Source organism: Diceros bicornis, chromosome 27 (genome assembly GCF_020826845.1).
Source record: "Diceros bicornis minor isolate mBicDic1 chromosome 27, mDicBic1.mat.cur, whole genome shotgun sequence".
NCBI lineage: Eukaryota > Metazoa > Chordata > Mammalia > Perissodactyla > Rhinocerotidae > Diceros > Diceros bicornis.
Window position 1 is genome coordinate 20,370,715 of NC_080766.1, and position 13,746 is coordinate 20,384,460.

Sequence of the window (13,746 nt, forward strand, 5' to 3'; positions counted from 1 at the left end):
TTTTTTGCTGAGGAAGATTGGTTCTGAGCTAACAACCACACCTATCTTCCTCTATTTTATGTGGGATGCCTGCCACAGCATGGCTTGATAAGCAGTGTGTAAGTCCGTGCCTGGGATCCAAACCTGCAAACCCTGGGCCACCGAAGTGGAGTGCGAGAACTTAACCACTATGCCACCAGGCTGGCCCTTTGGTACCAGAGTTTTTGAATAGGTGTGCAATTGACCAAAAACACTGTGTAGCTCACTCCATTAACAAACACCTCTAATCAAATCAGAAAGAATAATCTGGTTGTGGTAGAGATTCAACAAGATACTCCTCTGCCCAAAGATGATCACGGTTTTCCAAACTCCTTGAGGGGCAACTAAGCTGTAATATCATTTTTGGGGGGCAGGTTTTCAGCAAGCTATCAGGAGCTAAAAATTATATATTATTAATTTTTGTAATAATAATAATTAATACATAATTATTTACTTATATTACATTTAAAGTTATAATAATTATATAATATATAACAATACAATATAATAATAATTAAAATTAATAAAAATTAATAATTTTTAAAGAAAAAATCAAGTCATAATTTTAGGTATAAAAATAATGGTGACCATGTTCTGTGTTTTACTATTATCCACATTCTTTATTATATTGTTTACTTTCTATGTAACTATAAGACCCAATTAGCTTGCTTTTATGAAGCAATACACATCCAAAAAGTCTGTTTTATCTTAAAAGTACTAAACATTAACTACCAAAATTTCCTCATCTATGCCCATTATCCATCTACACTCTAAAAGTGTCATCATAAAACCAAATGATTAATGTAAGTTAAATCAAATGTTGAATTCAAATAATAGGTACACCACAAAGAGAAAGAAACTGAAATAGTAGATAAAATATTGGCAGACAAACACGGTCATCATAGTAAAACCAGCAGCAACATAATTATCAAGCCACAGAATCAGAGTGACTCAATTCAAAGTGGTAGTCTCAAAATTGTCTTGATTAATATTTTCCATATCAGTGATTTAAATCTCTTCTAAGTTAGTTTCTGATTATATATATACAGTAAATACATATAAAATCATACCCATATATATTTATACACATATATTTACATAAATATAAAATATCTATCGATATTTTCCTTTTTTTACTTTGGAAAATAATTGTAAATAAATATAATTTTAAAATGAATAATTACAATTTATAAATTAAAAATAATTATAAATCACGTCATCTTCTACATTTTGCTCTTTTTCATGCACTCTAATTTAAGACAAATTCCAATTTTCTGTAGATGTCTAGCTGCTTCTAAAACCAGTTGCAAAATCCAAAAGGGCAGTTAGTTGATTGAGCTACCACTCACTCCCAGCCAGCTTGGATACTAACAGTTGTTGTGACTTATTTTCAGCGCCAGAGAGTAGACAAGATACAGATTAACCTCTACGTTTGCCGTGAAGCTGACAGCATACAATTCTCTTGGATGGGGTCAAAGATCAAGGTGAATTATGAGTGGAGAAACAGATATTTGCACAGACGAGTCTGGGATTAGATAATAGGCCAGATGAGGATCAATGCTCCAACTCGACCTCTTTCCAGACATTCTAGTTAAAGACAAAACAACCCCAATCTCCTGTGGAAGAGAAAGATCGATGAAGGAAGTAACATGCATGTGGTCTTCCTGACATGTTTGCAGTTAGAGAGAACCACAGACTTGTGGGGCAACAGTATAAGAAAAATCATAGTCCATGGGAGCAGCAAGCTCTAAAATATTCTCTGTAGACTCTTGAATACAAACAGTTATATCATAACCTTTATATATGAATATAAAGATATAGATACACCCATGATAAGCAGGCAATTTTAACAAAAAAAAGAATTTTTAAAAAATTGTTTAAAATTAAAAAAATAGTAATTTTGCTTTTCTGTGCTGATTATCTTACAGATATAATAAAAAGTATAGGGTAAGAAGGTTGTGCATGACAGCAAATAGCAGCATCAAATTCCTTCACTCTTCACGCAGTGGCTTTACCCCTGCTGTCTCTAAGAAGTTAATGATGTTAATTTTTTAATTGGATGTTGTTGGCATCCAAACAGCTCACTTGTCTGCCTCCCTGCTGTTCTCGGAAAATGCTCTTGGCAGAGGGAACATGACAGACAGTCCTCCTTCCTCACAGTGCCAAGTACCATACTTTTAACGTTTAAAATGGCCCTCATTCGTGAACAAAACTCATAACTTTTTACACACCAAACAAGCGCAAGTAGATCTGCTGAAAAACATTGTGGATTCCTGCTTTGAACTGACTCAGGCAGTGGTCATACAGACGTGAAGGAAGAAAATCTTTGTTAAGTTGAGGAAGAATAACTGTCTTAGAATGCAAACATTGAAATCGTATTTAGGCCTTGAAATAATATACACGTTCATCTTTTTTCATTTTGCTGCAAAAGTTACGATGCGACATGTAATCTCTAGTGTACTTACCTGGAATCCCCAAGTGATAGCCAGTAGTGAAGTTCGCTCTAAATCCCTGTTTTGTCAACAGTTCGTCAGTGATGAAAAGCACGGTCATTTTGTTGGTGGTTGAGAAGACGTCGTTCACTGGACCAGGCCCTGTGTACACAGCTGCTCCAAAGGAAAACGAGATGATCAGTGAGATGATCCTTTGAATCTAGAAGGAAATACACCCTTTTTCTCAGTTCCATCTTCTAGAGGTATACAACATGCAGCACGGCTTGCTCTTGAAACAGCCACACGTATATAAATGTGTATATTCTTCTACATTTTGGACACTGCTTCTAGGAAAACCAACTTCTTTCTTGAGCTTTTCCAGTATTCCCAGTATTTCTTCCAGCTTTTCCAGTATTTCCAGTATCTGAGGTTTCTGTAGCTCTATAATTTAAGGATGAATTACCCATAATACTATCCGGCGTAATACCCCTACTATTCAAAGCTCAGGTTGTCTCAGAAAAATGATTATTTGGCTGCTTTTAAAGACCTTTATAAAACAGCAGCGACTATAGTCTCCTTTAGTAAATTTTTGTCCAAATTTATTTGTTATTTTTTGAATGTTGAATCATTAACCTAATCTGAAGGATGGATTAATTAGAGACAGATAATATAAACCCAAATGGTGGTTTTCAAATATTTTTGCACTAATTGCTGGGCTTTGAGGGTTTCAAAAACAATGAAGTACTCTTTACTAAAGAATAAAGAAGCTAATTAAAAATACATTCATCTGGCCCTGAGGCATAGTGGTTAAGTTCGGTGTGTTCTGCTTCGGTGGCCCGGGTTCAGGGGGATTTCGAGCCTGGGTGCAGACCTACACCACTCATCAGCCATGCTGAAGCAGCGACCCACATATAAAAGTAGAGGAAGACTGGCACAGACATTAGCTCAGGGCTAATCTTCCTCAAGCAAAACAATGAGGAAGGTTGGCAACAGATGTTAGCTCAGGGTGAATCTTCCTCAGCAAAAAATAAATAAATAAAAATACATTCATCTTATTAAATATTTTATATATTGGAATCCCTGAAAGCAATTCTGTTTTAAAAGAGCGTCTTGCCTACAAATTTGAAAATTATGATTCTGAGATCCTTTAGGGATTCTTATTTACTTTTCAGTGATTGAGGTAAATACTAAGAGGTAGAATGATGAAAATGGAATTTTCTTAGACCATGAGAACATTGAAGTTGTTATTAGAAGGACAATGTAACCTGAAAACGGCAGAACTGCTCAAAATGTGTTTATAACTGTGTATAGGAAAATCAAATTTGAAGTTCCTCAGTTTTCGCCAGCACTAGTCTCCCAGCCTCACCAAGACTTGCACCATTTATTTGTTCTGTGTGTGGCTCTCAAAATACTCTCCTAGGAAGCTTGCACTCTAGATCTTTGCGGGATTTTGCTGAAGAACCCCATATAAGGGGTGAGGGATTAGCATGGCTCGGGAACCCTCTCCACCACCCTGCCCCTCATTGCTGTAGAAAGTGCCCTCTGGAGGTCTTCATCCATTGGTGGCAGCCTTCATGTGATTGCATCCTGATTGCATAGCTATCTGGCCAGATTTCATAGGAAATGATTAACATGAGTCCAAAGTACAGTAAGATAAAACCCTTTTACTTGTTAAGTGTGTTGTTTCATGCATTCCAGTTGACCCTTTACTCATTTTCATAATTTAATGTATGACTTATCAAAACACACTTCTTTCTTAAAATTGGTAGTAGTTAACTAAGATATTAGCTATTATCTTTGACTGATTGATTTTTATGTTAACGTGTATTTTATGATCTATGTACAAGAAGATCTAGAATAGTACACTTTTTCCCCAAGTTTATTAAAAATTAATGATCAATAGATAACAGGGAAAAATCAACGTTGGTCAATTTTTTTTTTTTTGTGAGGAGATCAGCCCTGAGCTAACATTCACCAATCCTCCTCTTTTTTTGCTGAGGAAGACTGGCCCTGGGCTAACATCTGTGCCCATCTTCCTCCACTTTATATGGGACGCCACCACAGCATGGTTTGCCAAGTAGTGCATCAGTGTGTGCCCGAGATCCGAACTGGCGAACCCCAGGCCGCCGCAGCGGAGCACGTGCACCCAACCGCTTGCACCACTGGGCTGGCCCCAACATTGGTCAATTTTTGAATCATTCTCAGTTACTTATAAAAGAAGTAGCTAGTACTAGAGACACAGACAATCAAAGTAATAACGACATGATGTAGTCTACACAGAAACTGAAATATAATGATGTACACCTGAAATTTATATAATGTTATAAACTAATGTTACCTCAATAAAAAATTTAAAAAAATAATGAAATATAAAATAAAAATTATTTTAAAATTTTGTATAACAAACACAATTTATTTTTTTAGTTTGAAGTGAAATAAAATCAGATTTAATAGTTATCTTTGGATGTCTGGTGTACACACAATGCATAGAAAACTTCATAATGGGTGTCCTTAGCTCTTAGTCTCCAAGGTGTAATGCTTATTGTAGTGAATTAATATTAGCTGATAGGAACTGCTGACTCAAAAACATTAATCTTGGTTTGCCAAGAATGCTCAAGAAGAAACTTATTCCATCATCTTTGCAAACACTCCCCATATTAAAAATGCCATGTACAATTTGACATGCTACTCTACTGTTGTGTTTTCATTTTGCTAGTTATAAAATAGTGATTACATTTACCAAGAAATGCTCTCTCCATCAGTCCAATGTCTTGAGCTATTCAACCTTCACAATATTTAAATTGCAGACTTACCTAAGAACAAGGAATCATCTCCTTCACCATCTCTCATTTCAACTACATCTGCAATATTTTCCAAGTCAAATTCTTGAAAATGGAGTTGTATATTCTTTCCATCTTGTGCATTTAAAATCCAAACACCTTAAAAGTAATAAAAAACAAAGCTTAATTTAGAACACACTTCTTTTGATTTCTATTAAAAGCTTCATGCTCTTGAGAATTTCAAATCACGTTCAAAGATTTTTTTCCATTTTATAACAACCAATATTCCAAGCTATTTTTTCATGTGTGTATGAGGAAATATATTGATCTAGTCAGGAATATTTATAGTAAAATTTCAACTAAATTTGAAATAACTTATTATAATCAAATTTGTTTTATTTTATATGAAATGGAATATTTCAATCAAAGCTTGCAAACAGCCTCTTACTCCTACAATCCAAAACTGATGAATATCTAAAGATAATGACATTCTAATTCCATTTATTTTATTTTCCATGATTAAATTTGGAGTAAAATGAGGTGATTAAAATGCAATTTGTGGGGCACATAAAATTTAACATTTCTTTATGTAATATTTGCCTTTATTTATATATGTTGTATGCTGGCAGTTCATCTTGGAAAAAAAGCAAAACAAAACAAAATTACCAGCCTTGTTATCAATAAACATTCCTTGTTCTTTATTAATTCCTTAAACAATTAAGTCTTCAGATTCTGTTCTGGGCCCTTTCCTCATTCTGTATTAGTATTCTCACTCACTCTTAGGGAAGATCATTTCATCAATATAGTAATGACTTCTAAGTATTTTCTGCATTTTTTTTGAGAAGTAGACGAATTCATCCAATGATTTACTGTCTAAGGATATATATATCTCAAACTCAACGTGTAATAAAGGGAACACAGAATTGTCTCTTTCCCAAACTCGTTCCTTGTCTTATTCTTCCTATTTCAGTAAATGGCACCACTAATCATCCACTCACAGTTGTCTACACCAGAAACCTCAGCATCATTCTTGACCTCCTCTCCTACAATGTCCAATCAATCACCAGAGCCTGTCAATACCACCTCCTGTATCCCTTGAAATCCATTTACTTGTCAGTCTCTATTGCCACTATCTGAGTTCAATTCACTGTTATTTCTCATCTCCTAATCGGTGACGCAGATGGCTCTCCTCCCTTACCATCTATCTCTGATCCTACAGCCAGATGGATCCATCTAAAATGAAAGCTTGATTTTTTTTTTTTGAGGAAGACTGGCCCTGAGCTAATGTCTGTTGCCAATCTTCCTCCTTTTTTTCTCCCCAAGGCCCCAGTAGATAGTTGTATGTCATAGTTGTACATCCTTCTAGTTGCCTATGTGAGACAATGCCTTAGCATGGCTTGATGAGCGGTGAGTATGTCCCAGGATCTGAACCGCCAAACATTGGGTTGCAAAGCGGAGCGCGTGACCTGAACGGCTACACCACCAGGCCGGCCCCTAAAAGCTTAATTTTATCACTGCTTTCCTATAAACCATTCCAAGTCTCCCCAGTGCTCTCAGAATAAAATCCAAACTGCTCAACGTCTTGTGAAATTCCTTCATGCCCGCAATTTCATTTGTTATCAATTACTTAATTTTACTTAGAGATTCAAGAAAAAGTCAAAATCTTCTATCTCGGAATTTTCATGTGTTAAATATCCCTCATGTCCCTCCACAGCATCCTGCCTTTGCCCTTATAACAGTACCTTGGATATTTTTTAATGCCCAACAACTTATCTGAATCCCCATCTAGACTGCGATGTTTGTTTTTTCTTTACTTACTCAGTGCCTAACAAGTAAAGTGCTCAAGAAATATTTGCTGAATAAATCAATAAATTTAAAAAATTTCTCCAAATCGTTCTTTCAGTGTTGCACTTATTTGCGTATTTTTTTGGTCATTACTTTGTTCAAATGATATATTTAAAAGATGTCTTCAATGTGAAGTAGAGATGATAATCTCTGGTTCCCCACACAAGTCAAATTAGATTAATGGCTGTTTATTTTTTTGCATCAGATATCTCCCTATAATAGTAACTCTATTCTCCTATGAAAGTGATACTTACTTATCTCTGGATCATTTGAAGGAAGAAAAGTTGACATTTTCTAACAACACATTTTTTCACTGTCATTAGGGCATTTCTTTCACTGGTAGCATTCTCCATTTAAATTGGTGGTGCTAATCAGGTGCAGCCATGGGAGGAACATGTCTGTTTCCCAGATCTACTAAGGTGGAATCTTTGTAGGATGGGTGGGGGATCTGCATCTGTAACACAATCTCTTTGCAGCTCTAATGAGTTTCTCTAGTTAGGAATACATTGGCTTTGTGCAATTGTAGCAAACTCGTCTTATCTTTACCCTTAGATCTTTTAATTATCTTCCTTATTTCATCTTTTATACTGAGAATCTAATCACATTACTCTAGAGGCCTGCTTTACTGACACTAGTCTATATTTACAAAAGCTGTAGATGTCACAATTGGCTCTTTACTTTTTGTACTTTCCACTGACTTTATTCAATGGAATTGCAAACTTGTTATATGCACTATAGACATAATATGCATAATCAAGGGGAGTGATTAAGAGAGCAGTATCTGGAGTAAGGCTGACTCTTTCACTTACTGGCTTTATTCAACTTTTTAATTTGGGAATTATAATAATAGCACTGGCTTCAAATAATTTTTGTAAGAATTGACTGAAATAATATATATTAAGCCCTAGCACAGTGCCTGGCATGAAATAAATGCCTAAAAAAAGTTAGTAATTATTACTGTTATTCTTGGTGTTATCATTATATTAAGCAATCTCATAGATGTGGTTGGTGTATCCAGGTTTGGCAAATTTATTATTCACTTTGCTGTGTCAAGGGGGGAATCTAACCTTGATATATACATTTGTTTCTCCCAGCCTAGACAAGAAATGACTTACAGGAAGCCTGATTAGGGTAGTTGTTTGGAAAGTTCGGAGAAGTGAATGTAGTATTTGGCTCCCACAGTTCAAAAGGTCCTCCACAGTCCGCTGAAAAGGAAAGCAATGAAAACTCATTAGTAACATAATGTTTATTTCAGAGAGATAATACCATATGCCAGCAAGTTTCCAATTATATTTCTTGGAATACTTGTTTCGACAGATAAATTTTAGAGTTTGTGTAAGAGAAAACATTGCAACTTAAGTGAGACAAAAATACAGGTAAACAGGTCTCTTTACTGAAGAACTTCTCAAAATCTTAGATATTCTTACGTTCTTTGTGAATCTCCAAGAAGGCATAATAGTGCGCAGCATTTCCCCAAATTATTTTGGCAAGGAAATATTTTTGCTGAGCATCTTTTGAAAATAGACTTCATGAAATAAAGTATCAACTCCTTGCTGTAGGAAAAAAAGGATCTTTATAATAGAACAAATTTTACATCTGCCACTCTCTTATGAGAAGGGCTAGTAAATCACTATATCTGCCATTTCTGTTTTTTTCCCTTCTTTTTTTACTGGTTTATTTCCAGTAGAGAGAAAGCTTCACCATCTTGTATATTGAGGCATTTGACTGTCAGGAAAGGGAGGCAAATTGAAACTCCACTTGCTAAATAATTGCTCTAGACTGATCTGTTACCCAGCATTGTCCGGGAGTCAAGTTGGGCCTGAGCTTAGCGCAAATTTATTAGAAAAAAAGAGCATAGATCTTCCAGTTAAGGGTATGATACTTTAAGTAGGTAGATTAACCTCACAAAATTCTTAACTTACTTTATAGTTATGGTCTTACTTATTAGAAGAAAATTCTCAAGTAACATAAAAATTTATCAACTACTTTAAGTATCCCAATTCTATCTTATTTTTATTATTATGTTACATTTAAGATTAAAAGAGTAAAAGTAACCTAATTTGAAGAATATGGAAAACTGGGATACGTATATATTGTTCCTATTATTAAAAGTAGATGATACTGAGGTTATTTAATCCTAATAAGATAGAATTCAGATTATAGGAGAGTTAATTAAATGTCTCTACACCTGCAGCTGTGCCTTCAATCATACCCTCTTCTTTGATCCTGCTTTAAATGTCATCTGCCTTATTTACGTAGATCCTTTGAAATTCATGTGCATCTTCCAAATTTGTATGTAATAAGCCTCTTAGATTTGGGTTCATGATGTATATGATGGGACAGAGAGGCAGTTGCTGCGGCTCAATAGTGGTATCATTACCAACCTATCCTGTTCTGTAAGGGGGTAGGGCCTGGTCTACCTTATATGCCCTCCTGGGCCAGGCTTGTCCATACCCAGATGAGCTTAGCAAGAATAATAAAACCTCTTACAAACCCTTATCATTTGCAAAGTGTTTCCATGTACATTGTCATATTTGGGGAAAGAACATGGTGTAAAAAAAAAAAGATGTGTTGGAGCTGGGGGATTAAAATTGTTGCTCTGAGTTAGATATTTGTTTTTCTGAGACTTGATTTTCTCATATACAAAATAGATACATATGGGAGATTTTCAGAGTGGTTGTAAAAATCAGACATAATTTTTGAAAAGTGCCTGCACAGTACCCGGCATACTCAGTAATGGTTTTCAGTGCATACTTGTCGATTAGGTAATTACTATTATTATTTCAGTTTTAAATGAACAATCTGAGCATTGAAAGTATTCATGTGTAATGCTGTACACATCCACTAGTGTTAGAGTCGAGACTTCAACTCAGTGAATTTCAAACTCATCCCACAGTAGGTTGCTGTCTCCTATTGAGTTGATTAAACACTGAATCATTTCCACAATCTGCTCCAAGCCACAGGCAGGGTTGAGACCGCGTCTCAATAAGGGGCACTGGATGGGCTTGTGGAATATATTTAATAGGTATAGACAAGAAGGAAGGCAGAGGGGAACATGGACGAAAGTATTAAGTAAAGTCAACGATAGATAGATCTAGAAGGAAGAAAGCACAGGGTGCTGAAGAAGGTGTTTGAACTAAAGAAAGAGCGATAATGAGGAATAAGGGCAGGTTCTCCGCTGGCGAGGGTGAGGGAAAGGCTGAAGGAACTGTACGCTGCCACAGCAGCTCTTCCTGTGAGGCCAATACTCTCCTTGATTATGTGACTAATTGTCTTGTAAAGATTTTTGAAGAAGGATCTACTACAAACCCTCAACTCCCACATACATCAACTCATTTAATTTTAATAATTCTACGTGCCGTGAAATGCTTCCTTCAATCCTTGAGGAAACTAATGGGGAGGGGAAAGTGTAACTGCAGGGGCAGAAATCACTCTGCTGATTGAAGACTGGGGCCAACCAGCTCTTCCTATCCCACAAATTTAGCCGTGACCGGTGTGGCTAGTAGGGTTTTTTTCTTTTTGTTTTTGTTATTGATTTTTAACCATCATTCCCATTTTCTCTTCAAGGAATAGGAAAATTTCAAAGTTGAATACTCCTAATATAGTAAATAGCTGCCATTTTGGAGAAGATTGAATTTTCACATAACCGAACACTTAGCAGTACATTATAAGTAGATGAGCAGCTAGGACTTTAATAAACACACAACCAGAACTAAAATATTGTTAACTATAACTGCTAAGCCTGTCAAGACAGAGAGTTTACTTAGCATTTCCTCACTAAACAGAAGTCTTGGAAAATTCATTCTTTTAAAATACTTAAGAAGTACTTTTTGAAATGCATTTCAAATATAATTTTTTTTTAGTTTTTTTTATTGAGGTCTTAATAGTTTATAACATTGTGAAATTTTGGTTGTATATTATTGTTTGTCAATCACCATATACACGTCTCCCTTCACCCCTTGTGCCCATCCCCCACCCCCTTGCCCCTGGTAACCACTATACAGTTTTGTCTGTCCATGTGTTGGTTTATAGTCCACATACGAGTGAGATCGTACAGTGTTTGTCTTTCTCTTGCTGGCTTATTTCACTTAAAATAATACCCTCCAGGCCCATCCACGTTGTTGCAAATGGGACGATTTTGTCTTTTTTTATGGCTGAGTAGTATTCCATTGTGTATATATGCCGCATCTTCTTGATCCAATCATCAGTCAAGGGACACTTGGGTTGCTTCCACTTCTTGGCTATAGTGAATAACGCTGCAATGAACACAGGGGTGCATAAGCCTCTTTGGATTGTTAATTTCAGGTTCATTGGATAAATTCCCAGTAGTGGGATAGCTGGATCATAGGGTATTTCTATTTTTAATTTTTTGAGGAATCTCCATACCATTTTCCATAGAGGCTGCACCAGTTTGCATTCCCACCAGCTGTGTATGAGGGTTCCCGTTTTTCCATATCCTATCCAACATTTGTTGTTTTTTGTCTTGGTGATTCTATCCATTCTAACAGGCATGAGGTGATATCTTAGTGTTGTTTTGATTTGTATTTCCCTGATCATTAGTGATATTGAACATCTTTGCATATGCCTATTGGCCACGTGTATATCTTCTGATGGAACAGACAGAAATGTCTGTTCATTTCCTCTGCCCATTTTTTGATTGGGTTGTTTGTTTTTTTGTTGTTCAGTTGTGTGAGTTCTTTATATATTATGGAGATTGACCCCTTGTTGGATATATGTTTTGCAAATATTTTCTCCCAGCTGGTAGGTTGTCTATTCATTTTGATCCTGGTTTCATTTGTCTCGTAGAAGCTCTTTAATCTGATGAAGTCCCACTTGCTTATTTTCCTTTTAGTTTCCCTAGTCCGAGTAGACATGGAATCTGAAAATATTCCTTTAGGACCAATGTCGAATAGTGTATTGCCTATATTTTCTTCTATGAGTTTTATAGTTTCAGGTCTCACCTTCAGGTCTTTCATCCATTTTGAGTTAATTTTTGTGAATGGCGATAGCAGATGGTCTGCTTTCATTCTTTTGCATGTGGCTGTCCAGTTTTCCCAACACCATTTATTGAAGAGACTTTCCTTTCTCCATTGCATGTTCTTAGCTCCTTTGTCGAAGATGAGCTGTCCGTATACGTGTGGTTTTATTTCTGGGCTTTCAATTTTGTTCCATTGATCGGTGTGTCTGTTTTTGTACCAGTATCATGCTGTTTTGCTGACTATTGCTTTGTAGTATGTTTTGAAGTCAGGGATTGTGATGCCTCCAGCTTTGTTCTTGTTTCTTTGGATTGCTTTAGCTATTTGGGGTCTTTTGTTGCCCCATATGAATTTTAGTATTCTTTGTTCTATTTCCGTGAAAAACGTCATTGGGATTCTGATTGGGATTGTGTTGAATCTGTAGATTGCTTTAGGTAATATACACATTTTAACTATGTTTATTCTTCCAATCCATGTGCATGGGATATCTTTCCATTTCTTTACGTCATCATCAATTTCTTTCAATAAGGTCTTGTAGTTTTCATTGTATAGGTCTTTCACCTCCTTAGTAAGGTTTATTCCTAGACATTTTATTCTTTTTGATGCAAGTGTAAACGGTATTATCTTTTTGAGTTCTCTTTCTGTTAGTTCATTATTAGCATACAGTAATGCAACTGATTTTTGTAGGTTGATTTTGTACCCTGAGACTTTGCTGTAGTTGTTGATTATTTCTAATAGTTTTCCAATGGATTCTTTAGGGTTTTCTATATAGAAAATCATGTCATCTGCAAATAGGGAGAGTTTCACTTCTTCATTGCCTATTTGGATTCCTTTTATTCCTTTTTCTTGCCTAATTGCTCTGGCCAAAACCTCCAGTACTATGTTGAATAAGAGTGGTGAGAGTGGGCACCCTTGTCTTGTTCCTGTTCTCAGAGGAATGGCTTTTAGACTTTCCTCGTTGAGTATGATGTTGACAGTGGGTTTGTCATAAATAGCCTTTATTATGTTGAGGTACTTTCCTTGTATACCATTTTGTTGAGAGCTTTTATGGATGTTGGATCTTGTCAAATTTATTTTATTTCTATACATCTATTGAGATGATCATGTGGTTTTTACTCCTCGTTTTGTTGATGTGGTATATCACGTTGATTGATTTGCAGGTGTTGAACCATACCTCTGTCCTTGGTATAAATCCCACTTGATCGTGGTGTATGATCTTTTTAATGTATTGCTGTATTCAGTTTGCCAATATTTTGTTGGGGATTTTTGCATCTATGTTTATCAGTGATATTGGCCTGTAATTTTACTTCTTTGTATTGTCTTTGTCTGGCTTTGGTATCAGGGTGATGTTGGCCTTGTAGAATGTGTTAGGAAATGTTCCATCTTCCTCTATTTTTTGGAATAGTTTGAGAAGGATGGGTATTAAATCTTCTTTGAATGTTTGGTAAAATTCTCTGGAGAAGCCATCTGGTCCTGGACTTTTATTTTTTGGGAGATCTTTGATTACTATTTCAATGTCTTTACTTGTGATTGGTCTATTCAGATTCTCCATTTCTTCTTGGTTCAGTTTTAGGAAGTTGTATGAGTCTAAGAATTTATCCATTTCTTCTAGATTGTCCAATTTGTTGGCGTATAGTTTTTCATAGTATTCTCTTACAATCCTTTGTATTTCCATGGTATCCATTGTAATTTCTC

The 13,746-nt window shown here is 35.7% G+C and overlaps 1 protein-coding gene across 1 annotated transcript in view; it reads right to left on the reverse strand.

Annotated features, from left to right (window-relative positions):
- Window positions 1-13,746, reverse strand: part of TMPRSS15 (transmembrane serine protease 15) — a 141,059-nt gene that overhangs the window by 61,776 nt on the left and 65,537 nt on the right. The window contains exons 14-16 of the mRNA XM_058522952.1: window positions 8,191-8,280; window positions 5,264-5,389; window positions 2,484-2,624 (exon numbers count right to left, since the gene is read on the reverse strand). Of these exons, the coding sequence (XP_058378935.1) occupies window positions 2,484-2,624; window positions 5,264-5,389; window positions 8,191-8,280 (357 nt within the window). The remainder of the gene's footprint in view (window positions 1-2,483; window positions 2,625-5,263; window positions 5,390-8,190; window positions 8,281-13,746) is intronic.